Source organism: Geotrypetes seraphini, chromosome 3, assembly GCF_902459505.1.
Source record: "Geotrypetes seraphini chromosome 3, aGeoSer1.1, whole genome shotgun sequence".
In the NCBI taxonomy this organism is placed as follows: Eukaryota; Metazoa; Chordata; class Amphibia; order Gymnophiona; family Dermophiidae; genus Geotrypetes; species Geotrypetes seraphini.
In genome coordinates, this window is record NC_047086.1 from 163,418,464 (window position 1) to 163,443,801 (window position 25,338).

Genomic DNA, 25,338 nt, shown 5'->3' on the forward strand with positions numbered 1-25,338 from the left:
GACCTGCAGTTGTTCTAACATCTTTAAGTACTATATGTACCCAACAGGTAGTGGCCAACCAGGAAAGCTGACCCGTATATTCCACAGTTGAAATTGAAGTCCAAAGCAAACCAAAAAATCTGTGGAGACAGATGTTCCTGATAAAGGAGAGAGGTTGTAACAGAGGGGGGATGGTCACCGAAGAAAGAAAGCTACAGGATTGGTGGTGGGCGATCTCAGGATTTTATCTACATTAGTCTTGAGACCACACTTGGACCCCTGAGGAAGACACTTAGTTCGAAACATGGACCGTGTTGGGTCCCCTATTCCAAGTTGTGGATATATTTTATTGACTGTTCTACTTGAATAAAAGTCTTTATCAAAGAACATCTGTCTCCACTGTTTTTTTTTGTTTGCTCCCAACAGGTAGTGGAACAAAGTAGCACTGTCCTGGGTCTGTAGGCCTCTTTAAAGCTGCTGTCCAATTTCTTTTTGCTGGGCATCTTGCTGCTGCGATGGATAAAATATAGGAATGGTTCAAGGGAGTGAAATAAAAAAAAAAAACAAGGGGGGAATTGATGGAAGACCATCTCAGGTTGATATTCAGAACATTTCTGTAGGTAAAATTAGCACACAAGCATTTTACATCTATCCCCTTAGTCTGGGTAACTTTGTCCACGCAAAAGTGCAGTATAGAGTGGACAGCTACCTGAATGAAACTGGGGTGGTGCTAGAGGACTAGTGAGGGTGGGCTGCCAAATTTAAATGGATAGCACTGTTTAGTGCAGCCCAGCTAAATTAGTGCCAGGGATAAAGCTGAGTGCATGTACATTCACCAAGATATTCAGCAACACTTGAACACTGATAGATGCGCCTAAATAGTCCAAAGACAACTGGACACACTTGTCTGGTTAACTTTGTTCGGTGACTGCCAGTTCAATATTGAGCTCCCGGTTCCCCTGAGATTATACAGGGCAGGGGCATCCAAGTCTTACTTCCATAGACAACTTTCAGTGACATCACCACTTGACTGCTCTGTTAAGGACTCTATAAAGTCATGGGAAAGCAAGATTATAATACTGGAAAATAACCTTTTGAAAAGGAGGGTCTAGATCAGGGGTGTCAAAGTCCCTCCTCGAGGGCCGTAATCCAGTCGGGTTTTCAGGATTTCCCCAATGAATATGCATTGAAAGCAGTGCATGCACATAGATCTCATGCATATTCATTGGGGAAATCCTGAAAACCCGACTGGATTGCGGCCCTCGAGGACCGACTTTGACACCTGTGGTCTAGATATTCCACTGTTTTCTATCAGTTTTACAGATGGCATATATTTGCTGCTTTTTATTTTTGTGTTAATCTCCATTTGAAGTCATTAAAGCTCTCTGCAGTGTCTGCAGCTTTCCACTTTGAAAAGACCAGCCAGGACTTCAATTCCATAGCTTTGTGAGAAAAATACCTAAAGATAAACAAGCATGCAAAACTGATCCTGATCGAATAACCTGCAAAAAGCTTTAAACTTCTATACAAATCAAATTTGATCTCTGTGCTCCATCGCTAGAATCCTGTTTAATTTTAAACTTTTTTTGCTGGTAAAGATCTTAGGCAGAAGAAGGACTGGCACATTCTAAAGGCCCACTTCCAGGTGGTTGGCAGTCAGGTCTATGTCCCTGCAAGTTGCAGAGGTTTGCTACTCTGGGCTGTGCTAAAGTCAGTCATTTCTCTTCAACCAAATCTGAAAACAACCCTCTGTATTTCTTTTTAAAAGTGCTTTTTATGTATGTTTCTCCTTCCATATTGTTCTGGTTTTAATCCCAACTGCTTTTATCAGGTTTAGTGTTTTTATTAGATTGTACTACTCTGCATATTTTTAACCCCATTAGTGCCCTCTTATTCCCTATTAAGTAACTTTTAAGTTATTATTTTCCATGTTAGCTTTTAAGTTACTATTTAACTCTTATATAATCCAGTTAGTTCTGGAGTAATTGTTTATTTAGTTTTAACATATTTATATGCATAATTTGTTATGACAGCTTATTTAGAATATAATTTTTTCTATGTTGTCTGAATTATGTTTTTATTCTATTTATGTTTTGCATTTGGCTTGCTAATGATTATTTATTCTAAACCAGTGGTTTCTAACCCTGTCCTGAAGGACCACCAGGACAGCTCTAACGAATATACATGGGGCAGATTTGCATGTCCGTCACCTTCATTATATACAAATCTCTCACATGAAGTCATACGATTAGATTTGAGGACACAAAAATCTTGGAGAAAGAAGACTGTTGGTGGTGGCCAAGAAGAATCAAAAAACAACAATAGCAAGGCACCCCAATAACTTCAATGGAGATAAAGGGCTCTCTCTAAATAAAGCGTGGCAAAAGAAATTTAGCACACAAAGGACTGGGGCTCAGAACAAACGCCTTCTTCCTCCCTCTCAAAGTTTTACCTCTGAATATGACCTCTGAAAAATCTTCCTTCCCCCCATCCCAAGAGTCAGAACTGTCCAAATTAATTTCAATCCTAGTTTCCTGCCAAAATCAAAAATTCATGACCAATGGACTTTCCTGTGTCTGTCACCTAAAGCCCCAGTCAATCAAGGTTTGAGGACCCATTATATATAAAGACAAAGTGGCAGATTCTGTATAGGATGCTGGTCTCAGCAGCTGCCTATGAAGCGGCTGAAAATCGCACAGCAGCATCTTCTAAGGAAGGTGGGCGCTAATCCAAATATAAGCCGAACCCCCCATTTTTGGACCATGTTTTGGGCTTATATTTAAGTATATACGGTAAAAGTTAAAAATCAATGCTCGTAAAAGTTTTTAAAAAACTGGTTTAAATGTTCACATGTATAGAAGTTTAAACCAGTGATTCTCAAAATTGTTCTGACAGAGCACAACAATGTAGTCTAAAAGTCTTTTTCTATACTACAACAGCTAAGAAGGGGGAGACCCTATTTTTTCCATCAAACATTATAGGATACTGATTCAGTCAATTATTCTGTCACTATTGGACTACTACAATGCACTGCTTTCAGGAATTTTGATGATATGAATGAAAAAACTCCAGATGAAACCGAAGACTACAGAGGGACCAATATTTTATAAATCAAGATTTGATCACATTACACCACTGTTCACAGAGCTACACTGGCTTAAGGTAGAAAAGCGAGTTGAATTTAAGTTATACTGTTTAACATTTAAGATCTTATATGGTGATAAGCCTAATATCAGATTCTTCAGATTTACTGAACTATTATGAAGATCTGTATAACATCATAACTCTGATCATTTGACTTTATCCTTTCCATTTCTGAAAAGTGAAAAACAGAAATGAAATCATTGCAAATCATTCAATTACACAGGCCAACAAAAAAAACCCTTTTTTTCTTGGTTCCTTGGGTTTTTGACTTGTTCTTGGGGTTATTTGGGGTGCTGATTCAGAAAATTGCATTGGATAGACCACATCAATTCTAATTTCTTCGATATAGTTATGGGATAGTAGATATGTCATTGGGATAGTAGAGCCAAACGAACATTGGGCAAAAAAAGATTGGCCTCCGAGGGAATATATGGTGGTTGGAGGACAAAATGTAATCAATGAACCTTTGGTAGCACAAGATAGAACCCTACTACCACCACTACAGATAAAGCTATGCCTGATGAAACAATTTGTAAAGACTTTGAATAAATGGTTCATGCATTGAATTCATAGAGCATATGTTACCTGAACTTACAATGGAAAAACTGAAGGCAGGAATTTTCAATGGTCCACAGAGCAGACAACTTATAAATGACCCACATTTCTCAGCATCAATGAATGAAATCAACTCAAGTGCCTAGTTTTCATTTATTCTTGTTGTGAAAAACTTTCTTGGCAACAAGAAGGCAGACAACGACACACAATTAATAGAGGATATGCTCATTCATTTCAACAGGCTTGATTGACTTTTAACAAGTCCATTATCTGCACAGTCACTTAGATCGCTTTCCAGAGAACCTTGGTGACTTAAACGAAGAGCAAGGTAAAAGATTTCACCAAGACATAAAAACAATGAAAGCCAGATACCAAGAAAGATAGGATGCACATGATGGCAGATTACTGTTGGAATCTTATGTGGGATTATCCTGGCAGATCCCACTCTAGGAAGTCTTACAAAAGGAGCTTCTTGTGTGTTGAATGACTGGAAAGTTTGTATTATAAACTTATGCTTTTGGTATGAACTAAGTAGATTTTCATGTTGTACACTTTTCTTTTAATTTTTAATGTTTTCTTCGTGCTTAAAAGATAATTAATGCAAACATTGCATTAAAATATCCTGATTTTTTAGTGGATGAGCAGAGTGAAGAGTGGTAAATGGCACATGTTCTGTATCTAAAAAACTAGGGCTGATAGAAGAAAACTGGTACCATTTTTTTGGAATCAGCAGATCATATTCATACGCCCAGAAACAGGTTTAACATTTGAAGCACCAAAATGAATGCTGGCTAGTGTTATCAAACTAGAAAAATCTGAAATTAACCTACTGTAGAGATCTGTATTACTCCTAATATGTTTTTTTTTAAAGAAAGTCTTTGTTAGAGGTGTACTTGACTCTGCACTGTATGCTTATCTCTATGTAATGAAAATGCCGTCTGGAAGCCAGTGTAACTTTATGAGCATTGGTGCAATGTGATCAAATCTTAATTTATAAAATATTTGTCCCGCTGCAGTGTTTGGTATCGGGTGGAGTTTTTTCATCCATATCATCGAGATTCCAGAAAGCACTGCATTGCAGAAGTTGAATAGCGACAGAATAGTTGGCTAAATCAGTATCCTGTAATGTTGATGGAAAAAAACAGGGTCTCCCCCTTCTTAACTGTTGTAGTATAGAAAAGGACTTTTGGACTACATTGTTGTGCTCGGTCAGAACAACTTTGAGAATCACTGATTTAAACTTTCACATTTATAGCATTGATGTTTAATTAATAGCCAGCACAACCAGCAAAGATCTCTATGTTATGAATTGAGACTGTTCTGATTCTGAACTCTATGTTAATCTTTGTAAAGCGATAATGCTGATTGCAAACCGCCTCAAACTCCGCTTGGCATATAATAACAAGTCATCAAGACTTCGGGATATCAATAATGAATATGCAAAAGATATATTTGCATGCAATGGATTTGTTCACACTTTTTCAGTAGTACGAAAGTTCAAAGCAAGGTATATTCAGATATAAAACCTACATTTGAGGCATGACCCGGGTGGTCCAAAGGAAAAAAAAAGCCTCCTTGGCCTGTGCCTGGTGGTAAGGTGTGGCTCATTGGTAGAGTTACTGCTTCGGCAGCAATAAATTATAAGAACAAATCCCAGTGCTGCTCCTTGTGACCCTGGGCAAATCACTTAATCCTCCTGTGCCCATCGCTTTGAATGGACAAAGCCAGAAAAAGGTGGTATACAAGTCCCCGTTCCCTTTCTCCTGAGACAATGAACGGTAAAGTGACTCGCCTAAGTTAGCCTGTCTCTCAGGCCATGGCTGTCATCTAGTACTTATTACACTTTCTGTGGCTGAGAACCTATTATCATGGCCACAGAAAATACATGACTTGGAAACCTACCTTCCATTCATACTGCTGTTCTCAGCCCTCCTGCAGTGTGTCAAAGCTGTTTTTGCCATCATCCCCCACCTTCCGTGGCCCCATTATAGCACAGGCTCAATGGAAGGTAGAAGCCAATGAGGGCATTTTTGGCCCACGCCTCAAATGTGGATTTGGTGATCCCCCATGTGGGATCATGACCCGCAGTAAACGGTATAGGAAGCCCTGCTCTAATTATCAGGCTATTCCTTCACACCAGTTGCTCTCATATATGCAGTATTCACTGTACACAATCTGAGAACTGGATGGGCCAGTGCTCCCTCAGGATAGGTTTGTGAGTCACTGGCTTAAACAGATACACACACACATATACAGACAGAGACATACACATAATCATGCAAGTTTCTATAGAAAGAGAAACTGACACAACATCATCTAAAGCAGGGTTTTTCAACCCAGTCCTCGGGATACATCTAACCAGTCAGATTTTCAAGATACCCACAATGAATATGTACGATTTAGATTTGCATGTAATGGGGGCAGTGCATGCAAACATGTCTCATATAGTAAATATCCCCAAAACCTGATTCAACTGGGTGTGGCCCAAGGACTACGATGAGAATCCCTGCTCTAAAATGTTGGTTCTGCTGCAGTTACTTTACCTCATCGCAGGCATGCTTATGGAATGGCGAATAGAATAGCTTCCACGTGAAAGCATTGCAAAAGAAGAAAGAAAAACAAAGTATGGTAAATCCCAGAACTCCATAAATCTGTATATATTAAGACAGTAGAAGATTTTGTGCAGCTTTAAGAAAATGTTGAAACCTGTGACATAGTGAAGGTAGGAGGCGACCAGGGTAGCGGGGCACCCCCTTACCCTCCTCTCCCCCACCCCCACTCCTTCTGCGCCACACTCACACTCTCCCGTCCCACTCTCATACCTCTTAAAATCGTCTGCATGAGCAGCTAGCTTCTCCAGCCTGCTGCTCACCCTGGCTTTCCCTCTGACATCACTTCCTGACCCCAGGACCTGGAAATGATGTCAGAAGGAGCCAAGCCAGCGCAAACAGTAGGCTAGAGTAGTTGCTCACGCTGGCAAAGATTTTAAAGAGGTATGGGGGTGGGTGGGAAGGGAGGGCTCGAGTGTGGCTTGTGGGGGGGGGGGCGCAGAGATGCCAGCACCCCCACCAAGACGGAACCCGGGGCAGTCCGCTTCTCCCCCCTTACTTAGCCACTGGTTGAAACGTCACCTGTTCTGTAAGATGAAGTATGAACCTTAATTACCTCAGTGAGACAAGATGACAGCTTTGATGTATTTAGTATATTTTCTGTTTTGTATTGTACATTTTATTATATATGTTTTGTTGTAATCCGCCTTTATTAAAGGTGGAATATAAATAATAAACCATACTCTAGCATTCAGTCCATAATACAAAAAGCCTTTGCTGTTGCAGGGCTGGTTGAATGTACAACGCACAAAGGTCTTTGTTCACCCAGATCTGTGGACCAGAGTCTTTAGCTGGTTCTGAATGAAGATTACAGAGAAGTGTGCCAGATAAAAAGCCTGCGTCCTCAAAAGGGAACTTCACAGCTATATTTTTGGATGGACATAATTTTCACATTTGAATTGAAAAGGATCTCAAGGCCTAAGTATCCAGGTTTTATGGTTTTTAAATATATATATATATATATATATATATATATAACATTACTCCATGTTAGGGTTACCAGACGTCCGGATTTCCCCGGATACGTCCTCCTTTTCGAGGACATGTCTGGGGGTCCGGACGGCTTTTCAAAACCCAGCACTTTGTAGGGCAGGAGAAGGAAGAGGCATCTCTACTTCCAATTCTCCCTCAAAGTAGCAGTTAGAAACCTGGTTATTCGCACAAGTATTTCAGCTTACTTCGGGAGTTTGTCACTGTTGCATAGAGTCTGCATCATCTCTCTTACCTTTTATCTTCCTGGCTACTTGTCATCTTGAATAAGAACATAAGAATAGCCTTACTGCGTCAGATGAATGGTCCATTTAGGCCTCATGGTGGCCAACCCAGGTCACTAGTACCTGGCAAAACCCCAAAAGTAACAACATTCCATGCTACTGATCGAGGGCAAGCAGTGACTTCCCCCTTTCCTCCAGGAACTTGTCCAAACATTTTTCAAACCCATCTACGTTAACCACTTTTACTACTTCATCTGGCAATGTGGTCCAGAGCTTAACTATTCTCCGAGTGAAAAAATATTTCCTCTTATTGGTTTTAAAAGTATTTCCCTGTAACTTCATTGAGTGTCCCCTAGTCTTTGTGAATGTTTGATATGTGTCTGAATGTCTGATATCTGTCTACTTTTCTATCCAGATATTGTAGTTCCTTTCTGGCTTTGTTTTATTTTTAATATTGTAAACTGCCTAGATCTGCGAGCTAGCCTGTGGTGGTATAGTAAGTCTAATAAACTATAGAGGTGTATTTAAAACTTTCAGTAGCCTCTTAAGACAGCTGCCAACAACGGTGCCATTTAGAGAATCTGACAGTAAGGGCCTGATTCTATAAATGGCGCCTAACTTCTCGGCACCGCTCACACTGTTGTCAGACAACCAATAGGCGCCATTTACAGAATCATGCCTAGCAGCGCCTAACTTGACCTAGGTTTTGCTAGGCATCTTAATGGCAGGTGCCGGTACATTAGGCCAGGGTTTTCCTGGCCTAATATACACCGGTACCCACCACAGACGCCTAGCAACACCTAAGTCATACCACACTATTTCTCTACCCTTAGCCATGCCTGCTGTTCAGGTAGGCATCATTAGGCACCACTCCAAGTTCCACACAGAAGTCTTAATTGATTGTTTTTAAATTAGTTTTTAATGGTCTGGTTAATTACCACACCAATTAAACATTAAGAAAATTTAAGTTTTGAACAGATTTCAGCTAGGCGTTACTAGCTGTCCCTGATTAGGGTGCCTAGCGCCACCATTTATAGAATGTCCCCCTAAGGACCTCATTCGCCTAAAAAATTGGTACCGACTAGTGTGGCACTAAGCAAGATTCTATAAAAGTTAGGCACCCATTATAGAATCACACTTAGCGCTGCCTAAACATTCTACCATTTAGGCATACCCTATTTATGCCAGGGTTTTCTTTTCCCAAATGCCTGTACCTAAGTTAGGTGCCCAATGGCTCCTCACTCAATAATAGGCACCTAACAGCAACCTGAGGATGTAGGTTCAAATCCCATGCTGCTCCCTGTGACCCTGGTTAAATCACTTAATCAAGTTTCAAGTTTATTTAAAATTTCTTATACCCCCTAATCAAACTTCTAGGTGGTGTACAATAATAATAAAAGCATACATTGACTATAATACAAATTTAAAATTACTAGACATCTTTAAGAGTAGTTAATACATCCAAGGATGTTTTAACCAGGGACAAAAAGGAACAGAAGGTAAAAAGGTAAGAACTATAATATTCTAGAGAAAGAGAGAACAGTTAAGGAAAGTATACTGGGAAGGTACATTAGATAGAGTGTGAGCCCACTGGGACAGACAAGGGAAAATGCTTGAGGTTTTAGGACTCGCGATTTCGATTATTCGCGATTTCCTAAAACCGGAATCACTCCCTCCTGCCTCTCGGACCTTACCTGGTGGTCTAGCGGTCTTAAGGGGTTGGAGCGATCTTCCTACATTCCTGCCCCATGCAGATCACTCATCCAAAATGGCTGCAGGAGTGTAGGAAGATCGCTCCTGCCCCCCCCAAAATGCTAGACCACCAGGTAAGATCCGGGATGCCAGGGGGAAGGCGGGGTGGGTCAGAATCGGCCCAAAAGTTATTTGCGAATTTTCAATATTCACGGGCCGGCCCTGCCCCTAACCCCCACTAATACTGAGGGAGGAGCGTATAAATACTTAAATAAACAAATGACCATACCCGCTTTTAACTATACACTTTGCACTAGGTGCCTAACTATTGTAGAATTATGCCTACCAAGATAGGTGCCTTTCAATTAACTCCAATTAGTGCCAAATAAGAGGTGTTCAGTCCCAATTATCAGCACTGATTTAGCCTATTTACCCCACCCCCATTTTACAAAAACGCACAAAAGGTTTTTAGCGCCAGCCTGCACACTGAATACTCTCCGCTGCCCCAGTGCTCATAGGAACTCCATGACTTTAGGAGCAGCGCAAAAGCATTCAGCATGCCAGCTGGCACTAAAAATCTCTTGCACGGTTTTGTGAAAGGTAGGGTAATAAGTTGGGTGCCTTATCAATTATCAATTATGTACTCTGATGTAGGCGCATAACTTGTGGGTAACTGAAAAAGCCACAGAGCTACAAATCCAGTTACCCTGCTGGCTGAAACACAAAAAGTGTTCGAGAACTCTTACGCCAGAGCCTCTTCAGTTGCTATTTCTGTTTAATAAGGAGCTGCAGGAGCAAGGCATAAGAAATTTAAAAACTGCCTTCTTTTATTTGTTTCACTCTGTCAGCTGGTAGAAAAAAATTGGCCTGCTAGCATGTACTGCTGCTTAAATGCTGCGCATTGTGAAATATTTCAAAAGCACACACAGTAAGGAGTAATTCTTGCTTTTCAACTAAAAAATGCATTAAATCATTATTTTTTCTCTTTTAACTCTTCTAAGCCATTCTCTACAAATGCCCCTACTGTCTCAGGAGCAGCTAGGCTAATAAATAAAAAAAAGTGTCACAGCTCGGATTTTATTTATTTATTTATTGTTTCAATAATTATAACATCCAAGTAACAACTTGCAAACAAAATAAAAAAAATATTTCCAGAAAATAATAATTAAGTAAAGATTACATACAAACATGGCGGCAGATAGAGGCCAAATGGCCCATCCAGCCTGCCCATTCGCAGCATCCACTCTCTCTTTCTCTCCCTAAGTGATCCCACGTGCCTGTCTCACACTTTCTTGAATTTAGACACAGTCTTTGTCTCCACCACGTCTAACAGGAGACTATTCCATGCATCTACCACCCTTTCTGTAAAAAGGTATTTCCTTAGATTTCTCCTGAGCCTATCAGCTTTTAACTTCATCCTATGCCCTCTCATTCCGGAGCTTCCTTTCAAATGTCTATCATATCTCCCCTCTCCCACCTTTTCTCCAAAGTATACATATTGAGATCTTTAAGTCTGTCCCCATACGCCTTATGATGAAGACCACATACCATTTTAGTAGCCTTCCTCTGGACCGACTCCATCCTTTTTATATCTTTTTGAAGGTGCGGCCTCCAAAATTGTATACAATATTCTAAATGAGGTCTCACCAGAGTCTTATACAGAGTCCTTTTTCCTACTGGCCATACCTCTCCATATGCAACCTAGCATCCTTCTAGCTTTCGCTGTCACCTTTTCAACCTGTTTGGCCACCTTAAGATCATCATATACAATCACTTCCAAGTCCCGCTCTTCTGTCATGCACATAAGTTCTTCACTCCCTAAACTGTACCGTTTCCTTGGGTTTTTGCAGCCCAAATGCATGACCTTGCATTTCTTAGCATTAAATTTTAGCTGCCATATTTCAGATCATTCTTCAAGCTTTGCCAGGTCTTTCTTCATGTATGCATAGTAACATAGTAACATAGTAGATGACAGCAGATAAAGACCCGAATGGTCCATCCAGTCTGCCCAACCTGATTCAATTTAAATTTTTTAATTTTTTCTTAGCTATTTCTGGGCAAGAATCCAAAGCTCTACCCGGTACTGCCAAAATCTCTGTTAAGACTTACTCCAGCCCATCTACACCCTCCAAGCCACTGAAGTCCTTCCCAGCCCATCCCCCACCAAACGGCCATACACAGACCGTGCAAGTCTGCCCAGTACTGGCCTTAGTTCAACATTTAATATTATTTTCTGATTCTAGATCCTCTGTGTTCATCCCACGCTTCTTTGAACTCAGTCACAGTTTTACTCTCCACCACCTCTCTCGGGAGCGCATTCCAGGCATCCACCACCTTCTCCGTAAAGTAGAACTTCCTAACATTGCCTTTGAATCTACCACCCTTCAACCTCAAATTATGTCCTCTGGTTTTACCATTTTCCTTTCTCTGGAAAAGATTTTGTTCTACGTTAATACTCTTCAAGTATTTGAATGTCTGAATCATATCTCCCCTGTCCCTCCTTTCCTCTAGGATATACATATTCAGGGCTTCCAGTCTCTCTTCATACGTCTTCTGGTGCAAGCCTCCTATCATTTTCGTCGCCCTCCTCCTTGCTTCAAGTCTTCTTATGTACTTAGCCAGATACGGTCTCCAAAATCTGAACACAATACTCCAAGTGGGGCCTCACCAATGACCTGTACAGGGGCATCAACACCTTCTTCCTTCTACTGGCTACACCTCTCTTTATACAGCCCAGCATCCTTCTGGCAGCAGCCACTGCCTTGTCACACTGTTTTTTCGCCTTTAGATCTTCAGACACTATCACCCCAAGGTCCCTTTCCACGTCCGTGCATATCAGCTTCTCTCCTCCCAGCATATACGGTTCCTTCCTATTATTAATCCCCAAATGCATTACTCTGCATTTCTTTGCATTAAATTTTAGTTGCCAGGCATTAGACCATTCTTCTAACTTTTGCAGATCCTTTTTCATATTTTCCACTCCCTCTTCAGTGTCTACTCTGTTACAAATCTTGGTATCATCTGCAAAAAGGCACACTTTTACTTCTAACCCTTCAGCAATGTCACTCACAAACATATTGAACAGAATTGGCCCCAGCACCGAACCCTGAGGGACTCCACTACTCACCTTTCCTTCCTCCGAGCAACTTCCATTAACCACCACCCTCTGGCGTCTGTTCGACAGCCAGTTTCTAACCCAGTTCACCACTTTGGGTCCTAACTTCAGCCCTTCAAGTTTGTTCAACAGTCTCCTATGAGGAACCGTATCAAAGGCTTTGCTGAAATCTAAGTAAATTACATCTAGCATATGTCCTTGATCCAGCTCTCTGGTCACCCAATCAAAAAAATTCAATCGGGTTCGTTTGGCACGATTTACCTTTTGTAAAGCCATGTTGCCTCGGATCCTGTAACCCATCTGGGGTGTCTACTCTATTGCAGATTTTGGTATTATCCACAAAGAGGCAAATCATACCCGACAGCCCTTCAGCAATATCGTTTACCCCTCTCTCCATTGTTCCCCAACATCCACCCTGCCAGATTCATGCCAAAGTCATTCCAAACAGCAAATCATTCACTTTTTTCCAAAAGTTCTGATCGTACCAATGATTTGAGTTACTTTGAAACTTTACACGCTCTCTCTTAGGGGCAAGAGAATCCAAATACTAACACTGAGAGAATCCCAATGAGAATAAAAGTCTAAAGAATTAGGGGTTACATTAAGATCATAATGTGACCATAACTCAGCATCTACATGGCCATATGATGAAACCCTTCTGGGAGGCACTCTTAATTCCAGTAAATTTTTGCCAATTTAAAATAAAAGCACGTATAAAATGATCATACCATAGAGTTGCTTTCCAGGATACATCAGAAAGATAAATATGTGGCCAGAAAGAATTTATTTTAGAAAAAGTGACCAGGTCTAGATGATGCCCTTTCTGATGTGTCCTGGAAAAAACATAAATAGCATCTGAGAGAAGTTAAACTAGCTTTAATTTCTTCAACCACTGGTGCAGTCTGATATTCTAAATGCAAATTCATATCACCCATTAACATACAGTATGAAGACATCAATGAGTTATTAGCTACAAATTCATAGAAGTCTTCACACTTTTGACCAACCACCTGGAGGCACATAACAAAGAATGTATGCTAAAGACACTATCAAGCTAAAATCTCCAGATCAGGTGTAAATTTGGAGTCCAACAAAGTAAACTTAATAAACGACTTCATAATGATAGCCAAACCTCCACCACGCTTATTCTGTCTACATAATGGAAAGACTTATATAACCTGAAGGACAAAATTCATTTATTAATGGATCATTATCAAATCTCAACCTGGTTTCTGTCATGAATAGACATCCTAATTGTTCTTCCAAAAGCCAATCTCTTACCATGTGAACCTTACTTATAATTGATCTGATATTTAAGTATGTACAAGGAATAGGCACAAATTCCTTCTTAACACATCCAGAGGAAAGACCCAGGGCTGGCTGCGAGTAGCCTGTTTTGAGCGCTTCCTCCTGGTGACTGGCTGCTGCTTTGGTTAAGGGAGGGAGAGAAGGAGGGGGGAGCGAGGGGGTTCATGGCTCAGGACCGCCACCTGCTTCTGCTGCTTTGGGGCTTGAGAGAGGGAGGGAGGGGGGCTTTGCAGCTCAGGACCGCTGCCGTGCTGCTGCTTCGGGGTGGGAGGGAGGGGTTGGAATTGAGATCTATGTTAAGACAAGGTTTCTATCACACTCTCAATCAACCAGAAAAACGGCTATCCGGTATCCACCAATCTCCATGGGTGCCAGATAACTGAAATTCTACTGTATCTGGCAACCCTGCTGAGGAATAACCCATTCAGCTTAGAACAGTTCCCAAGCATCACCACAGGGTATTTGCATATTTTTTGCTGCTTCATCATAGTTGTAAGTGAAAGTCAGGCATGTATACTATATAGCAGAGACCTTAATATCTTCACAATCTTGGTCCAAGTATGGGAAAACAAATGAGAGCCTGCAAGAAATATAATCCACAGTGACAGAGGTAGGAGGAAAAAGTTCTGGGACAAATAAAAATGTTTCAAATTCCCAGTTGCTTTCCCTGGCAGCAGTTCTTTAAGCAGGGCAGGTAACTGATAATTTCTAGATCACAGAAGCCATGCAATAAGCCCAGCTACAAACAAGGATGATGCAAGGGCATTAGATACTTGATTCCCTGGATTCTATATATGGCGCATATATATATGGCCACCGAACTTTGGATACGCTGCTGAGATGTATGCACAACTTAATTGGTTAATGAGCTGTTAACACAGCTATCAATAATTGGATACTAACAACCAATTGATAATTGGCACTCAGAGAGATTTGCGTATGTCTCTGGCTGCACGCTATAACCCAGGGTGCCTAAATCCTATAGCATGCCACCCAAAAGGGGGTGTGGCAATGGGCAATATTTTATAGCACATGCAGTGCTATAAAATATTTACAGCAGATCTTAGCAGGTATAAATCTGGCAACCAGAACTGGCTATGGGAATCAGGACTAAGAGCTGTTCTACAAAGGGCATGCACTGTTTAAAGACTAGCAGCAATCGTTTCTTGCATCCAGTGGGGTAGTAAGGGGGATGGGGGGTGGGGGGTGGACTGCCCTAGGTGCTGTGTCGGTGGGGGCACCTCTCCGCCCCACATTATCCCTCTCCTCCACCCTGTACCTCTGTAGATCTTCGCTAGTGCGAGCAACTTCTCCTGTTTGTTGCTCGCGCCAGCCTGGTTCCCCTCTGAATAACTTCCGGGTCACAGGGCCAGGAAGCGATGTCAGAGGGAAATCCAATGCTAGTGCGAGGAGCATGCTTAAACATTTAGAGGTACGGAGGGGGGAAGCGTGAGTGGGGAGCATCTCTGCCCCGGGCACCTCCTACCCTTACTAAGCCACTACCAGAATCCATTTTTGAATGTCTTTTATAGAATTTCCCTTAAGTGTACATTGAACAGAAACCCTCAGCTCCTAGCCTTCCCCCTCCCTACAAGATTTTAAAAATTAAATTTAGCAAATCATGATTACTCTAATAGCATCCTTTCTAGAATGATCTTTAAAAAAAACAAACCAACACATACCTAGCTATCACATGTTTTAATATTAAACAGTTAAAAGCCAGGCTGAGGGTTCTCTGAGTCTGTGTGGCTATCAGAATTTATTTTGGTTTGACTGCACCTGCTCATTCCCCTTCTCCCGCCCTGCCTCGAAGGTGCTGCCCTAGGTGACTGCCTATTTTGCTTACTGGTTAAACCAGTGATTTCAAACTCAAACCCTTTGCAGGGCCACATTTTGGATTTGTAGGTACTTGGGAGGGCCGCCAAAAAAAATAGTTAATGAGATATTAAAGAAATGACAATTTTGCACGAGTCCCGGCATGCACGACGGCAGCAGGAAGTTGCAAGGCAGCTGACGCTGATGCCGGAGCCTCTCTTCATGCCCAGTGTGCGAGACTGCACCGGTGTCAGCTGACTTACAACTTTCTGCTGCCGTCGTGTATGCCGGGACACCTGCCTTCGCGTATCCGGCAGATACATGATGGCAGCAGGAAGTTACAAGTCAGCTGACGCCGATGCCTCTCTTCCTGCCCAGAGTGCAAGATTGGGTACAAGACCGTGGGCCACAAAATAGCAGCTGGGGGGGGGGGGGGCCGCATGCGGCCCATGGGCCATGAGTTTGAGACGGCTGGGTTAAATCCTGTTTGCCAACATCAGGCAGATGGGCTGGGAATTATTTTTTTTCTGCTTGACATCCTTATATGCTTTTCCTTAGAGAAATCAGCTTTGGGTGCTAGAGACTCTCAGGAAATCCAGCTCCACATCCTCTTTCATTTTAACCCTGCTGGTCTAGCTGTGAAATCAAAGGTCTTTCAAAATCCATATAAAGAGTGTTTTGTGTTTTAGTCTTAGGCAACAAAACTTTGTGTTTGATCCCAGAGGGGAAAAAGAAAGAAAGAGCCCAAATTGCGGGTGGATTTTAATTTTATAACAAACAGCAGCAGTGCTTATAGAACCATGCAAGCCTTACCTGATAGAATGAGACCTGTAGCAGCATGAAGGGGGGGAAAAAAGTACCAGTTAAGAGTGTGTGTTAGGAACAAACAGAACAAAAAAAAAACCCTGCAGGAGATAAGAACAGGAAGAGGGAGATCACAGGCATTGAACTGGATGAAAATACAATCACTCCAAGGCCAATCTCCTCCATTATCTTTGAACCCCCAAAGCCAATGTATGCATTTTCTTCATTTAACCTTAGATTCTCTTGTTCTCCTAGGACAGGGGTATCAAAGTCCCTCCTCGAGGGCCGCAATCCAGTCAGGTTTTCAGGATTTCCCTCAATGAATATGCATGAGATCTATTTGCATGCACTGCTTTCATTGTATGCTAATAGATCTCATGCATATTCATTGGGGAAATCTGACTGGATTGCGGCCCTCGAGGAGGAACTTTGACATCCCTGTCCTAGGACGAGCAGGATGAGTCAGCCACAAATGGGTGATGTCCCCGACAGCTCCAATTGGCCGGATAAGGTCTCCAATAGCTCAGAGATTTTTTCTCTCTCTCTGAACTTGTTGGTTCCTGGGACCCCCTTGGGTACACCCAGGCAGGTCCCTCTTAAGTCCCTCCTTTTCCCATCTTCCTCAGTCTACAGTTTCCGCTCGTTCCAAATAGTCGGATCTTGTACAGCTAGCTCTCCACCTAAGAACCAAATTACCTTCTGAAGATTCCTGAATCCTCAAGAACGTGCCCCGGCTGCAAGAAGAGGATGAGTACGCTGGATCCTCATGATTTTTGCATCTGCTGCTTGAGGACCAGCCCTTTTTGCACTGTGCCTGCAAGTCTCCACGTGCACAATTTGTGGCTGACCTATCCTGCTGTCCACGGAGAACCTATGTTATAGGTAAGGAACTACACTTTATGCACCCAGCATGGTAGCATTGCAGGGAAGAGCAAGGTACTGTGTTGAGTTTATATAATTTCACATTAATACCCCTGCAAAAAAAAAAAAAAAACAAGCAACCCAGATTTAAAACAACAAAACATCTACAGTAATCTCCAGTCCCCTTGCATCAAACCAGGTCCTGCTGTCTGTGATGGAACTATAAGCAGTTTTTAAATATAAAAACCCAGAACTTTCCAAAATGATAGTTTAGTCCAGGACTTCTTTTCAATTAAGTCACACTTTGCTGCTACAAGGGGAATACTTTAATAGAGATGAATACTAAATATACTTAGGGTTACCAGATATCCTGGAAAACACAAACATGTCCTCTTTTTAGAGGACTGTCTGGGTTCCCAGATGTCTGGGTATGAAAAGCCCCGACAAGCTCTGGCCGCATATGGAGGGCCTCTGAGCATGAGCACTCACATATAAAGAATTGGACTGAAAACAGTCTATTTCTCAGTTTCTTTGCTCACATGTTTAAAGACAATAGACTGTTTTCAGTCTAATTCTTTATATGTGAGTTTGCAAACAATTGGACCCCTGAGGAAGGCGTGTTCGCCGAAACACGGACTATTTAGGGTCCGGTTGGATTTTTACCACTGTATTTTTTATCATTGTACTTTTTTCATTGAATTTTCATGTTTTTATATGTCAGAGTATAACAAATTATCTCCAGAACATCTGTATCCACTCTAACAGTTACACCATTACAGTTAAAGCTGCAGGAGAAAGGAAGATGTAAGGACATGGACACCGAGTATGTAACCTAATCTGGCTAGTGGAAAGGAAGGCCAAACAAAGGCATAAACCAAATTCCTGCAATAAGATATCTCAATAAAATTAAGGAAAAGTTCAAGGACAGCAGAGGGAGGGAGGTGAAAATACTTTGACCAAGAGGATGGTAGACATCAAAATAGGCTTTCAGCAAGTGACAGGAGTGAAAAGAGCAACTGAATTCAAGCAAGCCTAGGAAAGACATGATAGGGGCCATTTTTTGTGCGTATGTGACAACTAAGAATAGGCTGCCGTTTGCAACACCAAGGAAAATATCAATGAAATGTCAGTGCATGCCGTTTAATCAAATGAGATTTTTTAAGAAAAAATGAGCAGAAAGATTTTTTAAGAAAAAATGGGATACTCATGTGGGATCTTTAAGGGAGTAAATTCAGGGGGGGGGGGATACCTGGAATGGGCAGACTTGGTGGGCTATAGCCCTTTTCTGCCGCTTTTTTCTATGTTTCTATGTTTCTAAAGAAAAACATATTTTGTGGGATTTTTTTTTTTTTTTAGTTTGCACTCCTAAAGAATGTGTACTGTTTGAAAGAGAGCACACTCTTTTCCAGATAGTGCATGCATAGCTCATGCACCCAGAAAAAAATGAAGAAATATATGTTCCCAGAAAATGACACAAAATGAAAAATTTCTGGGCTGCTCCTCCCTAGTGACAATATATACAAGTCACATAGTGTAAAATTATTACCGATGACAGAGGCAGAGTTTGGGATAAGTTCAGTAGTACGTGCATAGTTTATAAAATATGCTAATCTATGCACATACCTGAATAACCTACATATGGAATTTAAACCTGTTTAAGCCTGAGCCTGTCTGCACCTGCAAGGTAGGCATGATTTCTGCCAATTATGCTAGAATTTTATACATACATACAGGCCTGCATATTTATAAAATAGCACTTAAAGTCGACACCTTCTTGCCCTCTTTCACCAGATGCCCTGTTATAAAGTCAGCCTCAAAGGGTCCTTAATAGTGGAAGATGAGAGTAGATCACAACTAGACATATGATACCACAGCAAACATGGAAATAAAACACAGAAACATGATGGCAGATAAAGGCCAAATGGCCAATCCACTCTGACCATCTTTCTCTCTCAGAGATCCCACATGCCTATCCCAGGCTCTTTTGAATTCAGACACAGTCTCTGTCTCCACCACCTTTTCTGGGAGACTATTCCATGCATCTACAACCCTTTCTGTAAAAAAGTATTTCCTTAGATTACGCTGGAGCCTATCACCTCTTAACTTCATCCTATGCCCCGCTCATTCCAGAGCTTCCTTTCAAATGAAAGAAACTCGACACATTTACACTTAGGTATTTAAACGTCTCTATCATATCTCCCCTCTCCTGCCTTTCCTCCAAAGTATATAGATTGAGATCTTAAAGTCTTATGATGAAGACCACATACCATTTTAGTAGCCTTCCTCTGGACCGACTCCATTCTTTTTATATCTTTTTGAAGGTGCAGCCTCCAAAATTGTACACAATATTCTAAATGAGGTCTCACCAGAGTCTTATACAGGGGCATCAATATCTCCTTTTTCCTACTAGCCTTACTTCTCCCTATGCAACCTAAGTAGCCCAAATGACTCTTCTGCTGTCATCTTCTAACTTGCTATGTATCTAAATAAAATAAAGTACAGATGTACAAAATGTCAGAACAAAGTATAGCAATAAAGCTTTAGGTACTGCCGACATGATGGCTGGGCACACTGTTTTTAGAGGAGGAGAAGGGGGGGGGGGAACTGACATCCTTGTCCTCATGCTCATCTTCTGCTTTGCCAGCTCAGGTTTGTTCATGAATTCATCTACAGCAACTCTGACGCTCTCCAAATTATTTTTCTGCCAAACTTGATTGTTACTTTTATTATCTAAGAAATGCAAGTGGGCTCAGTTATCTTCTGCAATGTGCGTTCAGTCTTAATTCTACACTTCATTGGAGATAGTAGATGCTGCTGCTCTCTTATTTTTCTGGGCCTAATAGTGCAGTTAGAACATTTCTAAACATGCGTTTCACTGTTGCCTTGGTTGCATTTTTACAGATGGAAAGAAATTCATCCTGTCAGAATGAATAAGCATATAACCCTCCTTTAGGCTACACAGTGAACCATAGAATCCTGATTGCAATAAGCAGGATCAGGAGCATTTGCATCTAAAACCTGTAGATACAGATATAATTTAGCATAGGGTTACCATATTTGTTAAGACAAATAAGAAGACACCTGACCCCATCCACAGTCCCCCACCTTTCACCATTTCCTTGGTCCCCCTTCTCATCTTCTGTACCCTTTTAGTGCTTCTCCCTCCATCCAGTCCTCCTTCCCCAAGGGTGCTTCTCTCTATCCTTCTAACACCCCTTTCCTGTGAGTGCTTCTTTCTTTTTTTCTCTCCCTCTCCCCTTCAAACCCCCACCCCACGGGGTGCCCCTCTCTTTCCTTTCCATAATGCTTCTCCACATGCTGTTTCTCTCTGCTCCTCCTCTCCTGATGTTGATTTTTTAGCCCTCCTGCCTCTGCAGCTAACTTCCCCTCATAGCCTCTAACTCCCGACTCCCCCACCTACCTCCTCCCCAGAAGCTGTAATTGAATCTTTGAGCAGCTGGCAGTGGCAACAAGGTGAGTCTATTGCTGCAGGCCCTGGAAGCCGCCTCTTTGCAGCAGCTTCTTGTTCCTGCATAGGCAGGAACTGCAGAAAGGTGGCTTCTGGGGCAGGCCAGCGGCAGCAGGCTCACCTTGCTGCCACTACCGTGCCCAAAGATTCTATTATAGCAGCTGGGGAGGAAGTAGGGGGGAGGAATTGGGAGAGCCGGCAAAACCCAGACAGACTCCCCATTTGATAAAAGGCTGTCTGGACACCCAGACAGTCCTTGAAAAAGAGGACATGTATGGTAACCCTAGTTCAGTGTAATCTAATCTAATCTTTGGTTTATATACCAGGCCATCTCCCAATGGAGCTCGACTCGGTTTGCATAGTAAAAAAAATCATAAAAGAAATAAGAACTATAATATTATCATTTCGTTGAGACTGTAGTTAAACCATTTAAAAATTGCGAGAACAACAAAGTTTTCAGGGATTTACAAAATAATTGCAGCTGGCCTAATAGAGTCAGGAAGTTTATTCCAGATTAGAGAATGACACGGTTGCGGTTTACCCGCGGCCACCGCATTTCTCCACGGGTAACTCGCCAAAACGGGGAACGAAAAATAGTAGTCGCTGCGGGGACGGGGACAAGGCCATTCACCGCCCGTGGAGCGGTGAATGGTCTTGTCCCCGCAGTGAGGCATGAAGGATCGCGCGGTCCCTGCAGCCACCACCTGCCTGCCCAATCGATCCTAGTGTATAGCCAGCTCTCTCCCTTCTCCTCACCTTAGTATGTAGGCTTTCTTTTTCGGCAACCCGCACGCTATCAAAGAGCCGCGCATCCGCTGCTGCTCAGTTTCGATCTTCTGCTGCTCAGTTTCGATCTTCTGCTCTGACGCAACCGGAAACAGGAAGTTGCAGAAGATTGAACACTGAGCAGCCGCGCGTGCGTGGCTCTTTGGGAAAGCGTGCAGGTCGCCGAAAAAGAAAACTTACAAACTAAGGTGAGGAGAAGGGAGAGAGCTGGCTAAACACTAGGATCGATTGGGCAGGCGGGTTGTGGCTGCAGGGACCGTGCGATCGCTCGTGTTCCTGGCTCAAACTGGAAGGAGGGAGTGAAAGGGAAAAGGATTATGGGCCAAGGGGATGAAGACGGAAGAAAAATCCACAGCAGGAAAGAAAGGGAAGGACAAGCAGATGAGCCAGATGCTAGAAGCAGGGGGGAGGGGGGGAAAGAAAGAGGGGAAAAAAGCTAGATGGGGTTGAAAAGAAGAGACACATTGGTATGGAAGAGGAAGATAGGGGAAATCTGGTCACAGGAAGGTAACAGAAAGAGGGGAAATTATGTGCATGAGGCATAGGGACAGAGACATAAAGGGGACATGCCATGGGGATGGTATATGGACACAGGGGGGGGCAATGGCAGATACATAGGGGAGATATTAGAAATGAGGTAAATAGGAGCACAGAAGCAAGATGGTTTGTGGGGATGGGACAGGGACCGAGCTCGCAGGCTCCAGTGGCTTGCACAAATTACATTGTAACGTGCCATGAAAATAAGAGGGAGGAAGGTAGATAGATAGGCCACGCGAGAGGAGCTGAAGGGTAGTAGAAAGGAACAGATGGTAAAGGAGGGAGGGAAGGGTGGTGGTAGAAAGGAATAGGACAGACATTGAAGGAGGGTGGAGAGGAACAGACCCTGAAGGGAAATGTGGAAGACAGAGTGGGAAGAAGACAGATGCCAGACTATGGGGGAGCAGAGGGAAGAAGATGGGTGCTAGACCAATTGGGGGGGGGGGGGGTGAAGGGAGAGGCACAGTAACAGCAAATGGAAGATGCAGAGAGAAGACACACAGTGGATGGAAGGAATTGAATGAGAAGATGTGGAAAGCAGAAACCAGACAACAAAGGTAGAAAAAAAAATTATATTTATTTATTTATTTTTTGTGTTAGGATAAAGTAGTATATTAGTTGTGTTGATAAAAATTTATAAACAAAGCCCTGCCAGCTGAACATCTCTTTCTCTAGTTCAGCAGCAGGAACTTTGATTTATAAGAAAGGAATAAGCTAAATATTACAGTACTAAGGCTTATATGGATGCAGTGGGGACGGTGACGGGGCGGTGAATGGGATGGCAGTGGCGGTGACGGGGCGGTGAAAGGGTTGGTGGTGACGGTGACGGGGCGGTGAAGGGAACGGCGGTGACGGGGCGGTGCAGAGGATGGTGGGCCGGGGACGGGGCGGTGACGGGGACAGATTTTTTCCCCGTGTCATTCTCTATTCCAGATCTCTATGAACTTGAAAACAAAAGATCAACTGAGCTTCCCAGCAGATTTAATTCTCTTAAAGGAAGGGAAAGCTAACTTATATCTTTGTGTGTTTCTCAAATGGCAAAGACTAAGGGTATTCCAACATAAGGGGACAAAAGGATCAAATACTCCATAGAGAAGTTTGAAGATTATGCATGCACATTTAAACTGGATCCTAAAGTGAACTGGGAGCCAGTGAAGCTTTCTCAACAAAGGGGAAACATGATCATACTTTTGTTTCCCAAAGATGAGCTTAGCTGCAGGATTCTGTATCAGCTGAAGTCGTTTTAGACTGCCCAGCTTAATGCTCAGAAAAACTGAGTTACAATAATCTAGCTGTGCAAGCACAGTGGATTGTACCAACACTAAGAAATGTTCTTGATGAAATAGTGATCTGACCTTCCTCAACATGTCAAAGAATTTATCTGTTCATGGAATGTAAGTGATGAGTCCAAGATGACACCCAGGACTCTAGGTGAAAAATCTATATGCAGTGAAATACCTCTTTTCAGTATGACAGAGGAAGGGAGGTTTTCTAATCTTGGCCAAACCCAAAGCAATTTGATTTTAGCAGCGTTCAATTTCATTTGAATAGACAATGCTCCCCTCCCTCCTTCCCCAAAGCATGGTCACTTCCTCCCCCATTCACCATTATTCTGTTGCATTTCTGTACCTCATATCTCCCAGCTTCTTGCCAATGGCACTTCCCACATTACTTATGGCTGCAGTTGCCTTCTGTCCTGCATGACTTAGCGTTTCCTGGGTTTTCTTGTAACTGGATAGAAAGAAAAAAAGGAGACAAACTAGGTTATCATGGAAGAAAGAAGCAGGAAACTAAGGCAGCAATTCCATATATTGTACCTGCAAAAAAAAAAAAAAAAAAGCTAAAAATCTCATCATGCTGAGAAAAGTAAATATAACCAACACAGAGACAAATTAATACAGAGGGAAGCAAAGCATACACAGGGATCCTCACTCTTTTCTCTTTCTGTTCTGGCTATATGGTGCCTAAGGGGTGCTCTTAGTATCAATTCTATATCAGCTTAAGGGCATACCCAAGCTGTTTATAGATTAGCATAAGAGCACATTGGTGCACCAAAAGTTAGGCATGTCCTACATATGGCAAGTCAATGGCTGGTGAAAGTGAGCACACCTAAGTGTGCCATGCAATATATACGCCATGCTATGCCCATGTGTTTGCCCAATGGTATAGGGAGGGTAGGAGGCACCCCCCTGCATCCTCCTCTCTGCTCCACCCCACTCTTCCATGTCCCCTTTACCATGTTCGCGGCCCCCACCCTGATACCTTTTTAAATCTTCGCCAGCGTAAGCAGCTTCTCTCATCTGCTGCTTGCACTGGTGTTGGCTTTCCCTCTGATGTCACTTCCTGGGCCTGCGACCCGGAAGTGATTTCAGAGGGAGCCAGTCATAAGAACATAAGAATTGCCGCTGCTGGGTCAGACCAGTGGTCCATCATGCCCAGCAGTCCGCTCATGCAGCGGCCCTCTGGTCAAAGACCAGCACCCTAACCGAGACTAGCCCTACCAGCGCCCGTTCTTGTTCAGCAGGAACTTGTCTAACTTTGTCTTGAATCCCTGGAGGGAGTCCATCGCGAGCAGCAAGCTGGAGAAGCTGCTTGTGCCAGCAATGATTTAAAGAGGTATGGGGACGGGGAAGGGAGGGTGTGGGTGTGGCATGAGGGGTGTCATTGTCCCCACTAAGAGGGCGCCTGGGGTGGTCCACCCCCCCTTACTACGCCATTGTGTATTTCCCCATGACATTTGCACTGTTTACAACAGGGTTGTCCAACCTTCTTCTATTGGGGAGCCACATTTTTGTATTTCTTAACATTAGGAAAGTCAAAGCATGCACCTTAGTATTTTGCCACATGTCAAACGGTGGCAAAATATGACAGTGTATTGTCCCCTCCCCAGCCTTCACCCGTCTCTCTCTCTCTCTCTCTCCGTCATGTACCCTCACCCTTGTCTTCCCCCAGTCTCTTTCCCCTGCTACTACTAATGCTACTACTTATCATTTCTATAGTTTCCCCTCATGTGGCTTCAGTTGCAGAAGAAACATCGGGATCCGTGCTTCTCCACCTCTCTCTAAACTAGAGCTGTATGGTGCCATAAGTTTGGATCAGCAAGACTAATCCAAACTTCTGGCACCACATGACTCAGTCTTATAAAAGTCAAGACATAATGGGTAAGCAAGAATCCCACTGTAAGCATCAAAAGAATTGCCAAGCTTTTGAGGGCCAGAAGAAAGAACATGGTGGACCTGGATTACAGAGTAATGCCCAACACTTATGCACGTTAACTGCCAACTGTTGTTGTTAGGTAACACTGACTCGTGATCGAATCCTAGCGACTTCATAATGAAATCAAGTTTTTGTGGCAGAATACAGAAATAGATTGCCAGGCCTTTCTTCTGCGCAGTATAAATTCGACGTTGTCACATCAGATGCGATCTTCCACCTCCAACACTGCCCATC

General features: G+C 42.7%; 1 protein-coding gene across 4 annotated transcripts in view; it reads right to left on the minus strand.

Moving 5' to 3' along the window:
• The window catches only part of TPD52L1 (TPD52 like 1), a 164,187-nt gene that overhangs the window by 15,938 nt on the left and 122,911 nt on the right, over positions 1-25,338 (minus strand). The window contains exons 4-6 of one of the 4 annotated variants that reach the window (XM_033935690.1): positions 23,518-23,619; positions 16,245-16,259; positions 6,222-6,260 (exon numbers count right to left, since the gene is read on the minus strand). In XM_033935690.1, the coding sequence (XP_033791581.1) occupies positions 6,222-6,260; positions 16,245-16,259; positions 23,518-23,619 (156 nt within the window). Of the gene's footprint in view, positions 1-6,221; positions 6,261-14,095; positions 14,197-16,244; positions 16,260-23,517; positions 23,620-25,338 lie in introns of those variants that run through there. The other 3 variants (XM_033935694.1, XM_033935691.1, XM_033935692.1) reach the window with 3 other exon arrangements.